This window comes from Rhea pennata, chromosome 10, assembly GCF_028389875.1.
Source record: "Rhea pennata isolate bPtePen1 chromosome 10, bPtePen1.pri, whole genome shotgun sequence".
NCBI classification, from domain to species: Eukaryota; Metazoa; Chordata; class Aves; order Rheiformes; family Rheidae; genus Rhea; species Rhea pennata.
In genome coordinates, this window is record NC_084672.1 from 10686603 (window position 1) to 10706355 (window position 19753).

The 19753-nt window shown below is 36.6% G+C and overlaps 1 protein-coding gene across 3 annotated transcripts in view; it reads right to left on the minus strand.

Annotated features, from left to right (window-relative positions):
- Positions 1 to 4135: 4135 nt before the first annotated feature.
- Positions 4136 to 19753, minus strand: part of EFL1 (elongation factor like GTPase 1) — a 90156-nt gene continuing 74538 nt past the window's right edge. For all 3 annotated transcript variants that reach the window (XM_062583525.1, XM_062583524.1, XM_062583526.1), the window contains 2 exons: positions 17698 to 17882; positions 4136 to 4673 (listed from right to left, as the gene is read on the minus strand). In XM_062583525.1, coding sequence (XP_062439509.1) covers positions 4485 to 4673; positions 17698 to 17882 — 374 coding nt within the window. In that variant the 3' untranslated portion in view covers positions 4136 to 4484. The remainder of the gene's footprint in view (positions 4674 to 17697; positions 17883 to 19753) is intronic.

A 19753-nucleotide genomic window follows, 5' to 3' on the forward strand; every position in this document is an offset into this window, starting at 1 on the left:
TACTGCCTTCATTTTTCCATATGAGATAACAAAGACTACTGTAGTCCCTTGCCTAATTTCAACTCTGAGTTTTCAGAAACAGCCTCGTATGAGCAAAAATCAAAATGAATCACAAGCTATGCAAGAACTGCAACCAGACATTTAAAAAAAAAAAGTGCTGACAAAATAAACCATCTCATTCACATCATCTCCTCCACATGCTCCTCCACTTTTATTTCTGCTTCCAAAGAAAACTAGGAAGAAACACAGAAAAGTCCACACAGTGTGTTGAACCAAACCAAATTTAGAAAGGAGAAGCCTTAATGGAAGAACAAGACAAAGTAACTTGCCCACAGAATTTAGGCTGATACAGCCATGGCCAGGAGAAAAGTCACCTGCATTCCCAGTTCCAGTTCTGCTGCCTAGTTACATTGTGGAAGGTTTTAAGCAGACCTGCAAGCTTCTGTGCCTTAGTCATCTCATCGGTAAATGATACTTGTCTGACACTAGGTTTATAAATAATAGGTTTATAAATAAAATAAATTCCAGATACACGTATTTGAGAAACGTCTCTATAATCAAGAACGCCATTTTACTCACAGAATTACCAAGTACAGCATACTGACCTCCTGCGTGAAGTAATTGAAGGAAACTGATGTCCAGTTCCTCATTTACACGGGAGACATTTACTCCCCTCATTCAGTCTGTAAAAACAAAAAAACAAGCAGGCACTCCACAGAAGCTGAGGCTCTTTCATACTCACTGGTCTCAGGCAGTTGCACAAATAGGTGACTCCTTGCTGCCACAAACACACAAGGTTTCTCAGGCATGGCAATATGCCAGGCCTAGCTGTAGCAAACTCAGTAGTTTATGGATCCCTTTTAATCTGCGCATCTAAGAGATCAACTAAAGGTTTGTCAAGCAGCATTGAAGAATTTGCCTGCTTTAAAATTAAAATTAAAAATCTTAAGTGTCCCAAGGGAGAAATCTTGTTGTTTAACTTAATCTATTGCAATGACTGACTTCACTCACCTCTCTCCTCTTGTGCTAGTGAGAGAACTGCTTGAAAAGATCACAGAGTACTTAAACTGTGGTGCTCATATTCTTCCTGGAGAGCTATTATGGCTTTCTCCATGCATTTATAATCCTGCATTATGCACAGAAAAAAAAAGCACAGGGCTCTATTATGCAGTGGGAGAAATGTAAAGGACATAAAACTGTGAATGCTTAACCAACCCAAAATCATAAAGAAAAGTTTCAATTCAAAGCAATGGGCACTTGGAGTCCACTCATTTTTGCAAGTTCATCTCTGCTACGAGAATACATATTCAATTTAATAAAACATTCCAAATCATTTATAGCCAAAGCTCCTCTTCTTTGCTCTAAATGGTTTTGTATAAAAAGCACAGTGTACAATCCAGATATTCCATGCTTTGCTCTTCTTGTCAGCACAGCAGCTAACTTCTTTAATGAATGACACACTACTACTCAGTGAGCAAGACTCCAAATATTAGTATCTCAAACAAGAAAAGCTAGTTCCTAAGTGTTAGTAGAGAGTTGAGAGATTTTATTCAGACCTAATTCTGCAATGAGATGCTTTGGTAAAAGAATATTGTGCTGCTTTGGTGTCTCTGTCTTCAACTATTGTAATAGTGAGAATGCTGCTTAATTCCAAAAATAACATGGAAAGTAGAGTATGAAAGAAAATACACCATGACATTCCACATATACTTTGATTTCTCTTTTAGACTTCTGCGTTAAGATTTAAGTGAAGCTGTTCAAAGCAGCAAAAGAATTACTGGGGAAAAAAGATGGTTAATCACCTAAGATTATTAGTGCTTGTGAAAAGGAAAGGTTTTTAAGCAAGAAGATGCTTAAGAAGATGGAAGAAAATGAAGGGTGGCCAGAGACAACAGGAAGGGGTTTTTTGGCCACTGATCTTCATTTTTCTCTGGGGAAATCTAGCTACTATTCTTGTTCTTTCTACAAAGTGGAGTATCAGATGGATTGCTCAGTGAATAGTTATCATTCTGTAATAATTATTATCATATAGAAGCTTAGTGTGTTTTCATACATTATAAAAGGTAAGGTGCCCTGACTCCACTAAGATCAATAGAGTCAATTCACATCAGCTGAGTGTCTGGCTTTTAGAAAGTTAAAAATGCACTGAAAATGTATACAGATAAGGTCTTTATTTTAAAAGCTGTGTGTATTCATTTTAATCATGTATTATATTTAGCAATAAAGCTGGCAATGGAAGATGAAATGATATAATGGCCAGCTCTCAATTAAATCTTTCTATGGCTTGCTCCATCAGCAAGTTATTCATCAAGTTTTGCAGAAATTTTCCAAAAATATGTCATATTGTTATGTATGTGTAACAAAGCAAGGAGAAAAGCAGCTACATCAAGTCACTTTCTGAACTAGGGAAACTTGGTTAGAGATTCATGGCACGTAAGCCATTAGATTCTCTTCCCACTAGTAGCTGTTACTAAGGTAAGTAGATCTCAAATATTGCTGCAACTATTTCTTGCAGGTTGGTTTGTTTTTCTCCTGCTGGTTAGTGGGATTTTTGCTCTTTACAAATATTCTTGCAACACCGTGAATTAGTTTTCATCTAAATGTTACTTCAGATACAATTTGAAAATACTCCATAACAAAACATGAAAGTTCTTGCTAAATATTTTTAAATTTATGTTAATACTTTTTCTGCTTACTCAGAGAGAGAGTCAAAACAATGATCAACCAGCAGGTCAGACATCCCTAACTTTATCTTTGATTTTGCTAGAAAGGTAAGTGTAGTATCAAAAAGCATCATTAAAAACACTTATTTATGTCTTGAGAGAGTTTTACAGGCTGCAGTAAGTCACCATGCCTTCCATAACTATATACAGCTGGCAATGCCCAAGCTATATAGGTATGCTTGCACTAACTCTGTCTGAGCCATGCCTGCTGTGCAGACATATCCTTATAAAACAGTAACAATTTATGGAATAATCTTGTACACAAAGCAAATGTTTCATTTACTTGAATTCATAAATACAATCTTAAAAGGAAATATTTCCATAACGAAAACAAACTGGAAGGCCACTGCTCTTTAAAATAAGAGTTAAAAATTCAAAATCATTCCACTTGTAAAACAAGTCAGTTTTCTTTCCCATAGGGACAAAATTGGTATGAATAACTTCTGCCTGCTGCTCGCTGACACACACAAAATACCTATTTGGAAAAAACACATAGTGCTAACAGACAGTACAAGCCAATCGAAAATTAAAGAAGTGGTTATACCCTGGAAAGAAAAAGACAGTCTATTTGTGCAGTTATCTGAAACAGAATTCTTTCCCAATAGTGAAGGCAAAAGGTAGCAGAAAGTCAGCTGACACAAGATTCAAGAACGTATTTCCCATTAATTTAACTAGGTATCAGAAACCATTCAAGGACACCTAGCTTTTTAGTCAGTCTTAACGTTCTTGAATTTCCAACTCTTGTCCTTTCCTTTTATCATTCTAAGCACTCAACAGCCAAATGAAGAGGCAGTTCATGCATCACATTTCCCCTTGCCCATCCAAAGTTTCCATTTTGCTCCACTGTAAATTAACGCCCTCTGAAGATTTTTTTTTCCTATTTGTCTGAGTTTTGGAGCCTTCTACATCCTAGACACCTGCCAATAGCAAAATATTTCATATATTTTCGAAAAGGTTCATCTTTACCTGGATTCAAAAACAACAGGTTGAACAGGTAGAAATTTCTCTTCTGAAAGAGCCTCGGTAAACATTCAAACCAACAGGAGCAGCAGAGAGAGCTACGTGTCTGCTTCAGTCTGCCTGGCTTATGCTAATCATGACTTTTTTTCTTTCTTTCTTTTTTCTTTTTTTTTTAAAAGATCCATTCTAAAGACAAGAAAGGAAAACAAACCTTGTCTGCTCTTCCATGCTTAGTCTTCCATGTGTGCTACTTTTTTACTCTCTAATTTAAAAAAAGATTCATTGCTACAACCTGGGAGCAGAAAAAGTACCATAGGATTTAGATGACTGTTTACATAAGGAATATAGTGAAAGAAATAGTTTACAAACTTGTGAGCAACAAATACATTGTAAAAACCAAAATCAATTTAAAGGAGAGTCAAAAACATTAAGGAGTTAAATTCATTGCATAGTTTATTTGCAACAGACTAGGTAACCAGTTCTAATTGTAATTACATCTGATAAATCAGAAAGAAACAAAAATTAAGTTTTGATTTCCTGATCTGTGACAACAATATGGCAGAAAATTTAAAAAAGATGATCAATTCCAAAGAATCTGTTCCTATCTTTTACTTAAATAAACTATTTTCTCTATAGAAAATTTGGAAAGGCTTAAGTTTATTAAAACATAAGCCACAAACTTTACAGGGTTTAAGAAAATTGATGTGAAAGAACAAGTCCAGATGAAATTGTGAAACTGCTGCACAGAAAATAATCCACTCGCACTTAGCTGAGTCAGGAGAGAACTGAAAGCAGATGCAGCTACTTATTTCTACTGAGAGTTCTTTGCTTCTCAGCATGCTCCACAATTTTTTCTTCTACATAAAGTCCCTTTCGCTTTCTTACGGCATTCATGTACTTGCGGGCCTGGTTCTCAGAGTCTGCCTTTTCCCCAAAGTGCAAATATTCTTCCTCAGTGGTTGGTACCCAGAACGGGTCACTTGAAATGATCTATAAAAAGAAAGGAAAAAAAAATAGTATAAAGGTCTACTGGAACATTTCAGGTAATCCTAATCTCTAAAGTGCATATGAAAGTCAAGCAGGTAGAGCTTCCCAGAACGCCTGCAATTAGCTATCTGCAGAGAGCAAGAGCTAGGTATTGTATACAGCATTTGCCATAAGTAAAGAAGCATATAAGAGCTTTTGAAGTTCAGCTTCATTTTTCTGCGTATGGATTTTTTAAAGCAAGTATTTCATACAACTGCAAGTCAGCAAACTGAGCCAAATAACCTTTAGAAAATTCACCATTTTCAAGAGTTAATTCCTTATTTAAAACATTGTTTCACTACGATTTTATCAGAATTTAGTAGAACTGAAGATTTCTGCTTATTTTTATGCCTTATTTTCAACTCCTACGAAAAACACAGACATGATGAAAAAACAGGATGAAATCCTTGTTTCTGTTGCTGCTCTTCAGTAGAGCTGAACTCTTCCCTACTCTTTAGCAGAACCGCTCTTGCAGCTTGAAGTCGGACAGTGGATCTCCTGGGTCCTCCTCTAGAGGAGATTTCAGATGCAACATGGTCAGAAAATATTTGGACAAGTCTTTATGTCCAGTTTATCCTATATACCCAGCACTTTTCAGGGTATCAGAGTATGCCAAAGATGTACATTCATCTCACACATTTTCCAAAAGCCTTCTTCATTTCATGCTGCACAGTAAAGCTACATTTTTAATTCCTCAAGAAGTTTTGAAGAAGTATTTTAGTCTCTGCCATCATGCTATGTAGTATTTATACAAATTTGAGGCTCAATGCTTCTCTAGCTAGCCAAAGATAACCTGTAAAATTTAAATTTGTACAGATTTTATACATTTCTGATTAACTTGAGATTGTAACCATGTCCATACACACACAAAAAGGCAATGTAAAATCTGCAGAGATACACAAATATTAATTCCTATTGAAGAGTTTCACAGGCAAAATTTCTAATAAATTAATACTGTTAGGAGAAATAGAAATACAATCCTCAGAAGAGCTATGAGTTTTAGTTAAATGCTTTTTCATAGATGAAGAATGGACATTGATGAGTTGATACAGTCACAAAAATTCTATGTTGTTACCAGCAAGGATATGATGAGGACTTCTACAGACTGGGAAGGTTGGGCTTTCTCCAATACTCCAGCCAAATATTTTGCTTTTCGAGTTTATAAAGAACACTTGTTACAGTACCCTAATGAAGACTACAAACACATGAAGGAGATGATCTTGTAATATGTAGCAAACCATTCTCCACTTAATGATGACAAAAAGTGACATTATTTATGGTGTATATGTATTTGAAAGAACAAGGAGTATTTACAGTGTATTTTAGACAGTCAAATCAGGTCTTTATAGGATCATAAGGGATCCTTTACAGGATCAGCAACAATTAGCCACTGGTCTAGCTGCTTATTTATTGTTCAAAACCAGAATAATCTGAGGGGGACAATGGCAGCTTTAACTGCAAATAGTCCAGAATGAAAATGTGATTACTTCTCCAAAGAGTGCATGACAAAGCAGCAAGACTGCTGCCACTTACTAGTAAACACTACTGAGTATTTCTACACTACATCCACAAGGATCTTCTGAAAAGAATGACTATTTAAAAATGAATTACAGATCACAGTGGAACATTAGACTAGCATTTTATCTATTAAGAGACCAAGTATTTTCTCTAACGGTAGCATATAGAACACAATACATTAGAATGTACTAGAGCACAGCAGTAGATACAATTCTTAAATCTGCTGTCACAAACGCAACTTTTAAGTGATAGAAGTGTTCTTTAATTAAATTTAGCTTAACAATAACTTAATTGATCTACTTCATAACATACTGAAGGATATAATTGTTTAAAGTATGACTATAAGCAAATCACTAGAATTCCATTGTACTAAAATTTTATATATACACACACCTCCCTCCAGTGAAATACATGCTGAATAATATGCAGCATAGCTCACTGCAGAAATATGAGCCAAATTGAGGTATAAAAAAATAAAAATAAAAAAACTCACAATGTTTATAATGAAGCTGCAATTATGCATTTTAAAGAGAATGAATAAATTACTTCAAATACTATAAGGATATTCTTGAGAAAAAGAAATTACTCTGAAGCAAGTTGTTTCATTAGGTATCATAACTAGTCCAACTAACACACCCAAACAGCAAAGTCTCAAAAGACTTGTTTACTAACAGCATGCAGAATAATACAGGGAAAATAGTCTTCATTTTCTTTTAGCCTAACAATCCATGTTAATTATTCAAACAGCAAATGCCTGTATCAGAGACTTACTACCTGAAATAATCAAACCATAAAAACACAAACACTGTGAGTACTATTTTAAAAATGAAAGGCAATAAAGTGTGTACTAAATTCTACAATTGAGAAAGTTAATGAAACTTTTCAATAATATTTTGAGTTAGAACAGATTCAAGAGGACTTGGAATTTTATGCCTTAATTTGAAGATGATTTATTATCTGTATTTCAGTGGCACCCAGATGGCTCCAGCAGTGCTCTGGGTCCTGCTGTCTAGCATATTTCACAAAATGATGGTAACAAACAGGCTCTGCCTAAGGCAGCCTCATTATGCAAAACAAGGTTGAGAGAGACATCAGAAGCAAACAGAAGGCATCTGCCTACTTCATCCAAAAGGTCAGGCAGAGCTGGGAACAGTAACATGTCCCTACCAGTATTTCCCCTGTTGGTCCCTACTGCCTGATAAGGGCAGAAAACAGGGATTTCTTTTGCGCCAAGTATCATCAATGTGAAAAATGCTTCAATTGGACCAGCTGGATGAATAGGAAGATTAAGATTAGCAAGGAACATTATGGCCAGTCTGAACTCCTTCATAAGAAAGGCCAGTGCTCCGACACTACCACAGGCAGCTCTTAGCATGCCAACAAAATAGTTATGGAAGAAGCAATTTGTCTAAAAAAGTTTCAGAAGAACTACTGTGCACAATTTCAAAGAGGATACAGACTTCAGTATAGCAGAATCCTTCCTACCTAAATAAAAATGATACTAGAAAGATGCTTCAGGACTTTAAAAACGTTCACAGTTCAAATGGTGTCTATCTCTCAGTAGTGGCATAGGCAGTGCAACTAAAAGGGCATAGCTGATACGCATATTTTGATGTCTGAAGCAGCTTTGTCAGACAGAAGTTAACTGCCTTTCAGGTAAAATGACAGAAGTTTGCAGATTTATGTGAAATATGACCTTGAAAAACTGCTATCTCCAAACTGGGTTTTTTAGTAATAGGCTGGATAAGGTAGTAAAAGTGCACTGAGCAGAGCCAAAATAATAAATCCTCTGCACAAGGCCAGTTTGGAGGGTGGCAGTGTGCTCCCAGAGCTGCAAACGCTGGCAGCAGCACCAAGCGTGACCAGTGTCCAGGCACCAAAGCCCCAGTGCAGGAACCTCTGAACACAACCAAAGGGGTAGGACATTCTTGGGAGGTGGAGCTGGGGCAAGAAGGAGATGACAGTCTCAAAAGCGGGCAGAGACTGATTTTTTTCACCATATCCTTCCTGTGATCTTGGATCCAGAAAGACCTATTACCTCAATAAGTAAGGATATCCTCAGGTACCACACACAGTCTAATACAGGCCCATCCAAGTGGCTGGCTAATTCCTGCATTTGACCCAAGCAGCTACAGAGCAAGAAAGGCAGTGCTGGCATCGTGGCCAGTCCCCCATTTCTACGCTACCTCCTAATACGCTCATGTCATGCTAGCGCCCGGCTGGTGACAGTCAGCGACGCTTTCAGAGTCATTCCTTACTCCTGTGCCAAAGAAGGTAGATCCTAGCTGCATGTAGAATAACATCTGGCAACTTCATAAGCAATCTCCATCTCAACAGCTACTTTCCATCATCCTCCAGGAAAACGGAACGATGCTAGCATGTGACTAGGGTATGCTGCTGCCTGTGCTGTGCAGAGTGGTGTGCAGTGTCGATGAGCCATGGGAAGGGCTGAAGCACCTGAAACACTTGCATGAAACACCAGGTTGTGGATGAAGACTAAGAAGCAGAGGGTAGGAGTCAAAGTAAGAAACATCTTTCACACGTGTTGGAAGTTGACTCAGAATATGAGGCAGTATTTTACTTTTATTTTCTTACTCAGTAAGACTGAATTCGGACATGAATTTTTAGTAGGACTTTTCTTTCCCTCCCCTCATTATTATAACGTAAATTCTCTTTTCTTAAGTTCACTAAGTACTAAACTGTGAATTGGACCCAAACACAGCCATTACCAGTTATTTCATAACAGAAAGTACATCATCATCCTAAACATATTTGATTTAAAGTTATTTTGCTTTAGATTTACATGAATCGAACTTCTCAGATTTAGTACCCTGGCTTTTCATTTTTTTTCCTTTGACTTCCTTTTTTTGGAAAGAAAATGACATAATGACACTAGCCCTCCAACTGAAACAATACTTGAAAAGTCTCTCCCTTCTCCGCACCAAAACAAACAATGAACAACTACAAATCAGCATCATTGTAAAGCCACACTAACACTTTTAATACCAACCATTAATGCATATAGGGACAAATATTCCCACTCAGACCATACTAGGAAAGTATGCCTCCTACAAACAAATAGCTGAAAAAGAGAACACCTTTCTAAAATTAAGCATGTAAAATTGGGAAGGGTTTTGTTTAACAGTTTTGGAGAACCACGTACATGAATGTCTTTGAACACATGAGTGTGTCTGGGTGAAAGAGGAAAACTAGCTTCTTGATACAAAATACAAAAGGTAGTTAAAACTTGGAGTAACCATTTACAAATTTTTAGCTATTCACATTATCTGCAAAAACCGTGTAACAGAATAGAAAAGATCAAAGAAAGGGAAGATCTAATATATATTTAGTCTTGAAAATTAAATGTAAAGACACTGATGTGGAAAAAAAATGGTAGGTTCATTTCTGTGATGATCCATAAAACCAGTTTATACAGTTACAGGGGATGTGTTGATAGTCCAAGCAGACATTGACTTTAGCAATGTCACAAGTTTGAGTTCTTAACATAAGTATACAATATAAAGCACAAATCAGGTAAAAAAATCATTGATCTGAGATTTATATTAGGAAGTTTTGCGTACGTGTACGTTCTTGTAATGCACTTTGAAATACTGGGCTTTCTCTCTTAAAGGGCCATATCTCTTCCGAAGACTGCTTCAAGCTTTCCAGTATATTGAAAGGAATACTAATATTTCTGGCATATGAAGCAGAAAAAGCCAACCAATGTACTGCAACACATTTTCGTAAGTGTAGACTTAAACTGGAGAAATACTCTGAAATCAAAATGTCATCCAACTATTTTAACTGAACAATGATTTGTAACACCAGAACTCTTCCTCACAAATCAGGTCTCCTTACACAATTTAACAGCACAGTCAGGGTTTTAGAACATTCTGTTAACCACGATGTAAATTTGCAGGAACATCAAGTATCATTGTTTAGCCAAGTGATGAAAAGTTTCATCCTTACATTCTCAAGGCCAGCTATTTGGTCTTTTTAACTCCTTGCTATTCAAGAACAAGTTTTCCTGTAACAGAGAAGGTCCATTAGCTGCCGACATAGTAAGGACTGTAAGACACTAAGCAGGGTTAAGTACATGGGTTTACACACATATATACACATTCATACATTATATAGACATGTATATGTATGTGCGTGCACACACACACACACACACAGGAGTATGTGTGTGTGTGGCCATGTGTTTTATAATCTGGGTAGTACAGTTTTACAACTGGTCTCCCAATTCAGCAGGACTCTTCAAATATAAGCTAATTCAGCAGCAGTGTTTTCTAACACTGCAGAAAACACTGTACTGCCATGGAGAAAATGTCCTACTGGACACAAAAGAATTCTCCAAAGCACGAAACCCAAGAATAGGATTTTCTTTTGTTTTAGAAGTTCATAAATGCAGTCTCTTCAATATTTTTAATACTTTTGCCTGGCACATAAGTGCTGTCTCTTTAATACACATGGAAGAAGAGACAGATGGTCATCACTAGATGAGAAAAAAGTTCCAAGAGAAACAGCAAGAAAGGGAGCAGTAAGAAAAAAAACATACAAGAAAGAATTCCCCCTTAATGTCCAGCTGATGTAAACTGAATAGCTGCACATAAAAGAACAAACAGGAACAGAGGAATTGTGCTATGCTAAAAGACCAACTCTTTGAATGTTGGAAACATCCTAGGATCTTGCAGAAGCACAGACACTAGAAGACAAGTTTCATTTCCTGACAAGCATCTTTCCACTAACAGCTGAACCAGTGAAGGGGAAGGGAGGGAAGGAGCAACATTAACACTGTCTGTTGTCCCCTAAATGACAGCAGACTTAAAGCAAAGACTATTTAGGAATCCAAGATCATGCTACGAGTGGACATGAAGGAGCAGCAGCAGTGAGGGAACTGCTACACCTTTGCCTCACTCCCAGCTGAACAGGGAAGAACTCCCAGGAGCTTACGCAGGAGGAGGAGGAGCAGCAACGGAAGCCCGGCCTCCCCGGGGCCCCGCGGTCACCCACTGGCAAATCACGCCACAACTGTGTGGAACGTCAGTCTGATTACAGCCACTGTTTCCATAATCAACTCTTGCCAGAATTATTTCTCTTTTTGGAGAACGATAATAGTTGATGTATAGGCCACAGCAATTTTAGGAGCTCATTAATTATATGCATTAGCTAACACCATTCTGAAAACAGGAACTGTAACAAAAGTTGAGTAATACCATGGGAGAAGGAAAATACACAATATACTAAAGAATTTTACAGAAGCTATACACAACTGTTTTGAAAAAAAAGACAAGCCATAACTATTTTACTGAAACAGGAATTTTCACACTGCATCAAATACTTTGTGTACCAGCCCGCCCATGTTATAAATAGTTAATCTCTATACCACATCCTGAATAAAAAGAGCTAATTACCACTCTCCATTTTTACCAACTGTTTGAGAAAAAGCCATACCTTGTAGTCAAGTCTTGGCTTTAGAAAATACTGCCACTTTGCATCACTATACATCAACTTATGTATCACAGCATTAAACACAATATATGTACTTCTCAAGATCATTAGTATATACATTCATATAGGCATCTAAAAGAAAGTGTACAAATAGACTGCTGACTTTAGTGACTAACTTGGAAAAAAAAACTCCAATTTCATTTCTCTCTACTTCTTAGAAGTATTTTCCCTCAAAAGCTCTTGACTGTGAATTACATATTTTTAAAAAAAATACTATTAAAAAAAGGGAAGCTATAAAGCCAGTGGCAGAGTTCGTTTATTTCATTTCCACAGTCATCTTGCAAAAGCCTCAAAAATCTAAAAAAGTATCAGAGATGCAACATTTAATTTTCTTTCAGATACAGCAGGTTTAAATGGGATAAGCGATTATTCTTATTGCTCAAGTTTTGACGTTTAACTTACAGAATTATATCGGGGTGTAGATTCCCTAGAAAATAAAGCAAGCCTCCAAAAGCATTTCAGCAGCATTCAGAAATTCCATCCAGTACATATGAAGAGGATATCTAGGCCTTAAAACACACGGAGACAGACATATCTCCTCTTCCAATAAACATTGTAATAATGAACATTTGCATAGTACCTTTTCCAGTTCTATGTATTATGAAGAAAGTATATTTTGGCTCAAAAGCATCACCCTTGTTTGTGTCTCAGTCTGTGATAGATCAGCTTTAGCCCTGTATTCAGTCAGTAGCTACAAACAGGGATTAGGGAATTACAAAGAAAAAAGGAGGCCTGTAGCTTTACGACTGCATTTTTTCCTATTATTTAAGAAACATGCATCAAGAAGGAAAATGAAAGCCATATCACTGTCACTTTTATTTGCTATTTTAATTAGCTCCATATGTTCTGGTTAATATAAAGAGCCTTTCACAGTTGAAAGGTTCCAGGTTCTCCTAGAATTCATTTACACGCCAAAACTGTCACTGGTACAATGATGCATGCAAAGTTACAGTTCACTCCAGTATAGATTCACAGAATCTCAGAGACTTCATTACTTTTGCCTGCTTCCTGTTTAATGGAGGCCTAAATCTCATCCAGTAAGTTCTACGTTCAGCCCTCAACTTCTATTTGAGCATAACAGGGCTTAGAATCAGGAGTGAATGATTTAAAAATAGAGAATATAAAACTTCCAGTGATTCAGAAGGCACCATATTCTTTCTGCGTATTACATGCGATCCTTCCTCTTTTACCTTTCGCTAGAGCCTTACAGTACACTCCACAGACTATTCCATTTTGAAAGAAATACTAAAAAATGATTCAAGTAAAGATATGTGCTTATGGTTTATCCCTCCATCCCTTCCTCCCAAAGAATAAAAGTGTGTCTAATAGGCAATCATAACCCAAGGTAAGAGATGTGCATTAACAGGAATGCAATAAATTTGACAGCTTTTAACCAGTAGATGTCTCAGATAATTTCTGCAGTTGCTGAGAATTCAGTCAGTATCTGAGCAGAGCCACGTGCATCACTTTTACTATAACACAGATCTCCTAAATGGGATTAGAGTTCCAGTATTTTAAGCATTGTGCAATCACAAATATCTTCTCGCTCAAAGGCGCTTATGATTAAGATAAAATAGCATGACTGAGTACAACAAATAACTGCAAAGAATTAGCATACAACAAAAGAAACCAGCTCAGGCTAAAAAATACATTGAATGAATACACATTATTAATTTAAGGATTAAAAAATGAGGTCCTAATCATCCCCAAATTATGTATTTTGAACTTGAGAATTCAGAAGAAAGTTTAGACTGAAATCTAAGAAAGCATGGCAGAGTAAACCAAATAACCCTAAGCAAGTGATATGTGTGTCATAAAGAAAAATAATTTGTCTTAATCTGGGACCAAACTGAAAGATCCTGTTAATTGTTATTTGGTGTCATCCACTACAGGCAAGATGAAATTGTTTAAGCATGAATTGTTTAAATATAAAGAAGTGACAGGGAAAAAAAATGAATAAAATGTAGTAACTGACAGGACAGACCTCAGTACATATATTGCTCCATCTCCTGGGACTTGAGTAATCTAAACTACACAAAATACATTCATTAATTGGATAAGAAAAATGGTGTTTAATTTCCTCCGAGACCAAAATGACTCCATTTAGATGTAGTCTCTATCACTGACCTTCCTGTATGCACAGTCTATAAATCATATTAATTAAATACAAGAATGTAAAATTGATTTAATTCCAAACTAATACCTTCAAACATACTTTAGGCACACAATTTCAATGAAATTTAACTAACTGAAAAGAAATTAAATTGAAAAAAAGTGTCTATTTCACCATCTGTAAATTGATGATAACAACACGCTAGGGAAAAAAAAAAAAAAAAAATCTGTGTAAAGAAATTCCTGTCTCAGGTACCCAGCTAATAAGTCAAGCTTATTAGTCAACCTTATCAACACTGACAAAACACCACAAACACAGATTTAATTCAGAATTTCATGGAAGGGCTTGAATAGTCTGTAGTTAATAAGGCAGTAACCTTACACTCAGTAACACAAGAAATGCAAAAGAAAACCAAGTAGCTACCACATTTCTTTTCAGTCTTCAGTACCAAGGAAAAAACAGCATGAGATTACACTGAGTTCACATCATATTATGCTATGCAATGATACACTAAATAATTCGGATTCATATAAATGCCAGTATTTATCATGTATAATGATAATACAAATACTATAAATACACCAAATATTAAGATAATTCATCAGTAACGTAATATTTTTAGAGCTAAAACTTGATGAAATCTGGCAGGTTTTTGTTTTAAGCAGAAGCAAGAAAGAAAGAGCAAGAGAGAGAGCAAGAGCAAGAAAAGCTCTACAAATTTCTCATGTGATTTCAGACACAAATAGTTATTTTTCTGGCTCCTCTGTCACACCACCAGTAGAGATTCTGCAAATGGTACTTATTTAGCAATTCTGCTGATGACATGAGAGTAAAATGTACTCCTTCTGCCATCGCTGCAGAATCAACACTGCTAGTAGCTTAGTAAAAGGCCCTTTTTTTTTTTTTTTTTTTTTGACAGAAAAATATGTGAACATGACTTTCAGTATGACAAAAAAACCCACAATCCTCCTCGCTGAGGGATTTGAGAGGTGAAAAGGTGACTGGCTTACACAATTGCTTTTCCCCCATCACTACATTTTAAACACACTAGCTATAATTAAAATCTCTCCTGAGTGTCAATTTTAGAAAAAGTTGCCAGTTATTCAAATATTTCTCTGTGGCCCACAAATACAGCTCTTGCTGCCTTTTCCACATTACTGATTAAAGGATTCCGATTCTGGACTTGGGAACAGCTTAAAAAAAAATTAATGTTACAGGGAGAAGTTCTATTCAAATCATTTTTCCCATACTCTCACAGCAATCTCAAGTCTGATTCCAGACTTGATTTTCCATCATAAATGAGTTGGAGATGTTCAGTTCTCTAATAGACCTTTTAAATGAAAAAAATAAAACCAAATTAAGAAGTATACTTTACCCATAATTTACCATAAGAAGTATACTTCACCCACAATTTATTACTACAAACCACTGGAAGTAGAGTCAGATAAGAATCATACAAGATAAATATTTTATTTACATACGTATATATATAAAAGCTACTCAAGCTAACTTCTTAGGTAAAACATAACTTAAACCGACTGAATATTGCAGGCTTTCAGTACTCATGAACAGGTACGTAATGTAGTTATGAAAAAAAGAAAAGACAAATTATCATCATCTCTCTTCTGTCTTGCAAAATAAATTATCACATTATCAAGTTCAGAAAAATCATATAAAAAGTAGTAAGTCTAATCTCACTTGCTAACAAACAATGCTTGCCTAGAACAAGCCAGCTCACATTTGGAACTTCAGCTAGTGCGCTGAAGCAAGCAGAAATGCATGCAATTCCAGAAATCGCAGCTCAGGTTAGAAGAACTATGCATACATATCTAATTACATACAAACATTTCTCCACGTGAAATTGATAAAAGTGGCGCAGTGACCATATATGCTTAGATTTGGAAGCAGAAGGGAAGGTCATGGAGGCCATGAGTTTACGTTTCTGTTTAATATTGGAGCATAGTAGTTGCAAATCCTAAGGAAACTGGTACAGAAAAACATTTAACTGGAATTAACGTTCTTCTGATTGATATTTCTTTAGGGCACTGAGAGCAGAGGCAGTTCAGATAAAAGACCAGTATTTTTTTCAATATTGGATGCACTTATGTAATATTGCCAATACTCTTTGGTCTAAAGTACTTGATCTGTTACTGACTTACACCTAAATCCCTAAACTCCAAAAAGTGGTTCTTGGACTTTTTTTTTTTTTCCCCCCCACGTACACACTGCAGGTTTGGTAGGTTTTTTGTCTTTTTCGTTCAATTTATTTTTTTAATTTCATTTATTTTTAATTCTTTTAGTCTGACATCATTCTCCCCTTTCCTGGTTCTCTGTCAAGTCAGACTCACCAAACTTTTTACACTTTTATTGTCTCGACAATTCATTGCATGACCTGGCTTCAACTATAAGTGCCATACAAGAATGAAATGAGTCATTAATATTCAGGGAGGAGGGACAAGTCCCTAGTCCATCACACTTAGTAATGCTAGTAAAGTACCACCACAAAGGACAACAGAATGTACTTTCCTAACTGTACTATTTCAAGGATCTCCAACACTTTTGATAGCATATAACTCAAAAGCTGTGCCAGAATCCTCCTCCTTTTCCATTAGCATTCCCATAAAATTCCTGAGGCAGTTACAGCAATAACTAGCACAGAAACATTGCTAGGAAAGTAGCTAACAAATATCACCTATTATTAGGGCAAACTAGCTACAGAAAATGAGGTAGAATCCACACCACATGAAAAAACAGCATACGCTTCAGAGAGAAATAGTGGTAAACGGATCATAGCTGGCAAACACATAGAATACAATTAGCATGAAACATCTGTAGTTTTTTGTACTCAGGGACTTGACGTTTGAGGTCACAAAATAAATCAGAAGACGAAATGATAAAAATAAGACTTTGTCATTCATTTACCAAAGTTCAAATTAATCAAATTAAGAAGAAAAAAGGTCTAAAAAAATCTAGACTTCAAATATTCAAAAAAAAAGTTGAAAAGCTTATAGTCAATGACTCTTACCCTTGAATCCATTTTAAGCTCCTTTGATAGAGTCTTCTGAGGAGTCCTACAATACAGTTTTGTTTCTCTTGAACAAGGAACATTGATTTAAAGGTTTTCGTTTTTTGCCTTCAAAAACTACTATCCACATTACAGGAACCAAAGTGCAGCTCTCAGCAGATGACGCCTCTTATCAGGTCCCCATCTGCATGTCCTTTACATCTCCACTTTCACCTTTCTTACTGCTTTAAGTGACAAAGATATCCAAAGGGAACGATTCTGAAAACACCTCCACTTACTATCACCAGATCTAGCTTAGAAAGATTAAAATAAACTCCTTTTAAATATGGATGTATATGTTGTCTAGGAATATGCAAGTACAAAACAATATCTACCTACATGTCTGCTAATCACTGAAAGGTTAACTTCCATACATACAGAGGAAGAGATTTGTTGTTACATTTCCTGTTAATGTTTTTGCCCTTGCCCCCCCTTCCAACAAGTTTACCACTAAACCTATTAAAAAAGTCATAAAAACACAATATTTTAACAATTAATCTCATTTCTGAAACACTTACTTTATACTAGGGAAAAACAGAACAACAACAAAAACACATCCAAACAAAATACAAATAATGTTTTCCTGAATGGCACATTCATAAAAGCAAATAAAAAAAGGGGGGGGGCAGACTAATATAAGGATACTTTTTCCTCTTCATTTCAAAAAGGAATTATCAAATATCTTGACCAATATTTAACCTCTTCCCCTTATTATTCCAGTCTGCCACATCTACAGGAAATAGATCACCAAAACAGATGGATTGAATAGATATTTTTACCTCCCAGTGGCTGAACACCAGCTGCGGACTGGCCAGGCCACTAGTTCTCTTCCTGATTTCATCAGCAAAACCAAAGCTTTCTGCTACTGGCAGGACTGCCTTAATAATAAACACATCCGTCCCCTCTTTCATCTCCTCTTGTAACACTCTGCCTTCTCTTTTGGACAAGACGGCATACACACGACCTGCAAAGACACAATTCTGATTAGCTTACAGAAGTATTTACATTCTGCTTCCTAAAAAGAAAGGCACAAATATTTATTCAGGAAGCTTCAGAATTAAGTTTAATTTTCTTTGGCTCAAATTCTTCCCTGAAAAAGTAGAAGTGGACTAATTAAAGTCATACAAGCAATATACAAGCCAGTAAAATGTGCAGAACCACAGCACTAACATATATAATAAGCGATTACTATGCTGTGGATTTAGATAATGCTTGCACTATGTGTATTTTACACTATCATACAGCTATTTTTAAGGCACTTTGCCTTATGTGTCTAACTTGCTTTACTTCATACAACCAAATACTTAAGACATATAGTCAGTTAAGAACATTACTGAGAAATATTACTGTGTATCAGAACTTGTATCTTAAGCATCTTTAACAGTTCTAAGCATCTCTATATGGTAGTTGTCCTAAGTACTGCAGTGCTGTTCTCATCACAGAAGACTTGTTTATCTGAAATACTGCACATATATTAATGTGTTTGATTAGTCTTTTAATTAATTCAGTCTCATGTTTTTAGTACATCATTTTTGTTTTCCTTTCTCAAATTAATCATAGAATCAGTAAGGTTGGAAGGGACCTCTGGAGATCACCTAGTCCAACCTCCCTGCTCAGCAGGGTCACCTAGAGCATGGTAGACAGGGCTGCATCCAGGCGGGCCTTGAAGATCTCCAGAGAAGGAGACTCCACAACCTCTCTGGGCAACCTGGTCCAGTGCTCCGTCACTCTCACAGGGAAGAAATTCCCCCTCACGGTCAGGCGGAACTTCCTGTGCTTCAATTTCTGCCCGTTGCCTCTTGTCCTGTCACATGGGACAACTGAAGAGAGTTTGTCCCCGTCCCCTTGACACCCTCCCTTCAGGTACTTGTACACGTTGATGAGATCCCCCCTCAGTCTTCTTTTCTCCAGGCTGAAGAGGCCCAGCTCTCGCAGCCGTTCCTCACAGGGCAGGTGCTCCAACCTTCTGATCATCCTTGTAGCCCTACACTGGACTCCCTCCAGCAGCTCCATGTTTCTCTTGGACTGGGGAGCCCAGAACTGGACACAGTTCTCCAGAAGAGGCCTCCTCAGGGCTGAGTAGAGGGGCAGGATCACCTCCCTCGACCTGCTGGCAACAGTCTTCCTAATGCATCCAGGATACCATACCATAATATACCCATCCATTGAAGTGCACCACAGATGTCATCAGAGTAGCTGGGAAAGTACCTCACCTTTACAGTAGGCATTATGTTAAATTTGTTTTTAAAATATCTTTGCATATTTATGTTATAATGAAGTAGTCTACAGACAAAAACCAACAAATACATTTGTACTGATCGAGCTGATACAAACATAAGAAAAGTTATATGTTGAAAAAATATTTTAGAAACGTCTTCACTTTAAAAAAAAGGTGAAGAATTAATAAGATTAGATGTACAAATAAATTTTAAAGGTACTTTATAGTGAAGAACAAGTATCCAAGAGGTTCAAATATTTTAAATTATATTGGACTGAAAAAAACATGGCTATATACTGGTAGCTTTTAAGCAGCTGGACAAAACTGACTTTTACTGGAAATAAATAGAGATATACCATTACTTTGTAATACTTGTCATCAATTCTGTCTTGACAGAAAAAGATATTCATTAACCACTATAGCCATACATATTGATTTGCATCTACACTGTAAACCTTTGGGGGGATAGCAGAGGAAATGTTGGAATGGGTTTATTTCAAAGACAGAATCAGGGCCTTTGGTCAGGAAAGGCAGCACGAGCACCCAGGCTGCACAGCTGCATCTCCCCGCCACAGGCTGGTAATGAAGCCCCAGTTCAGTCCTCATCTTCTCCAAGT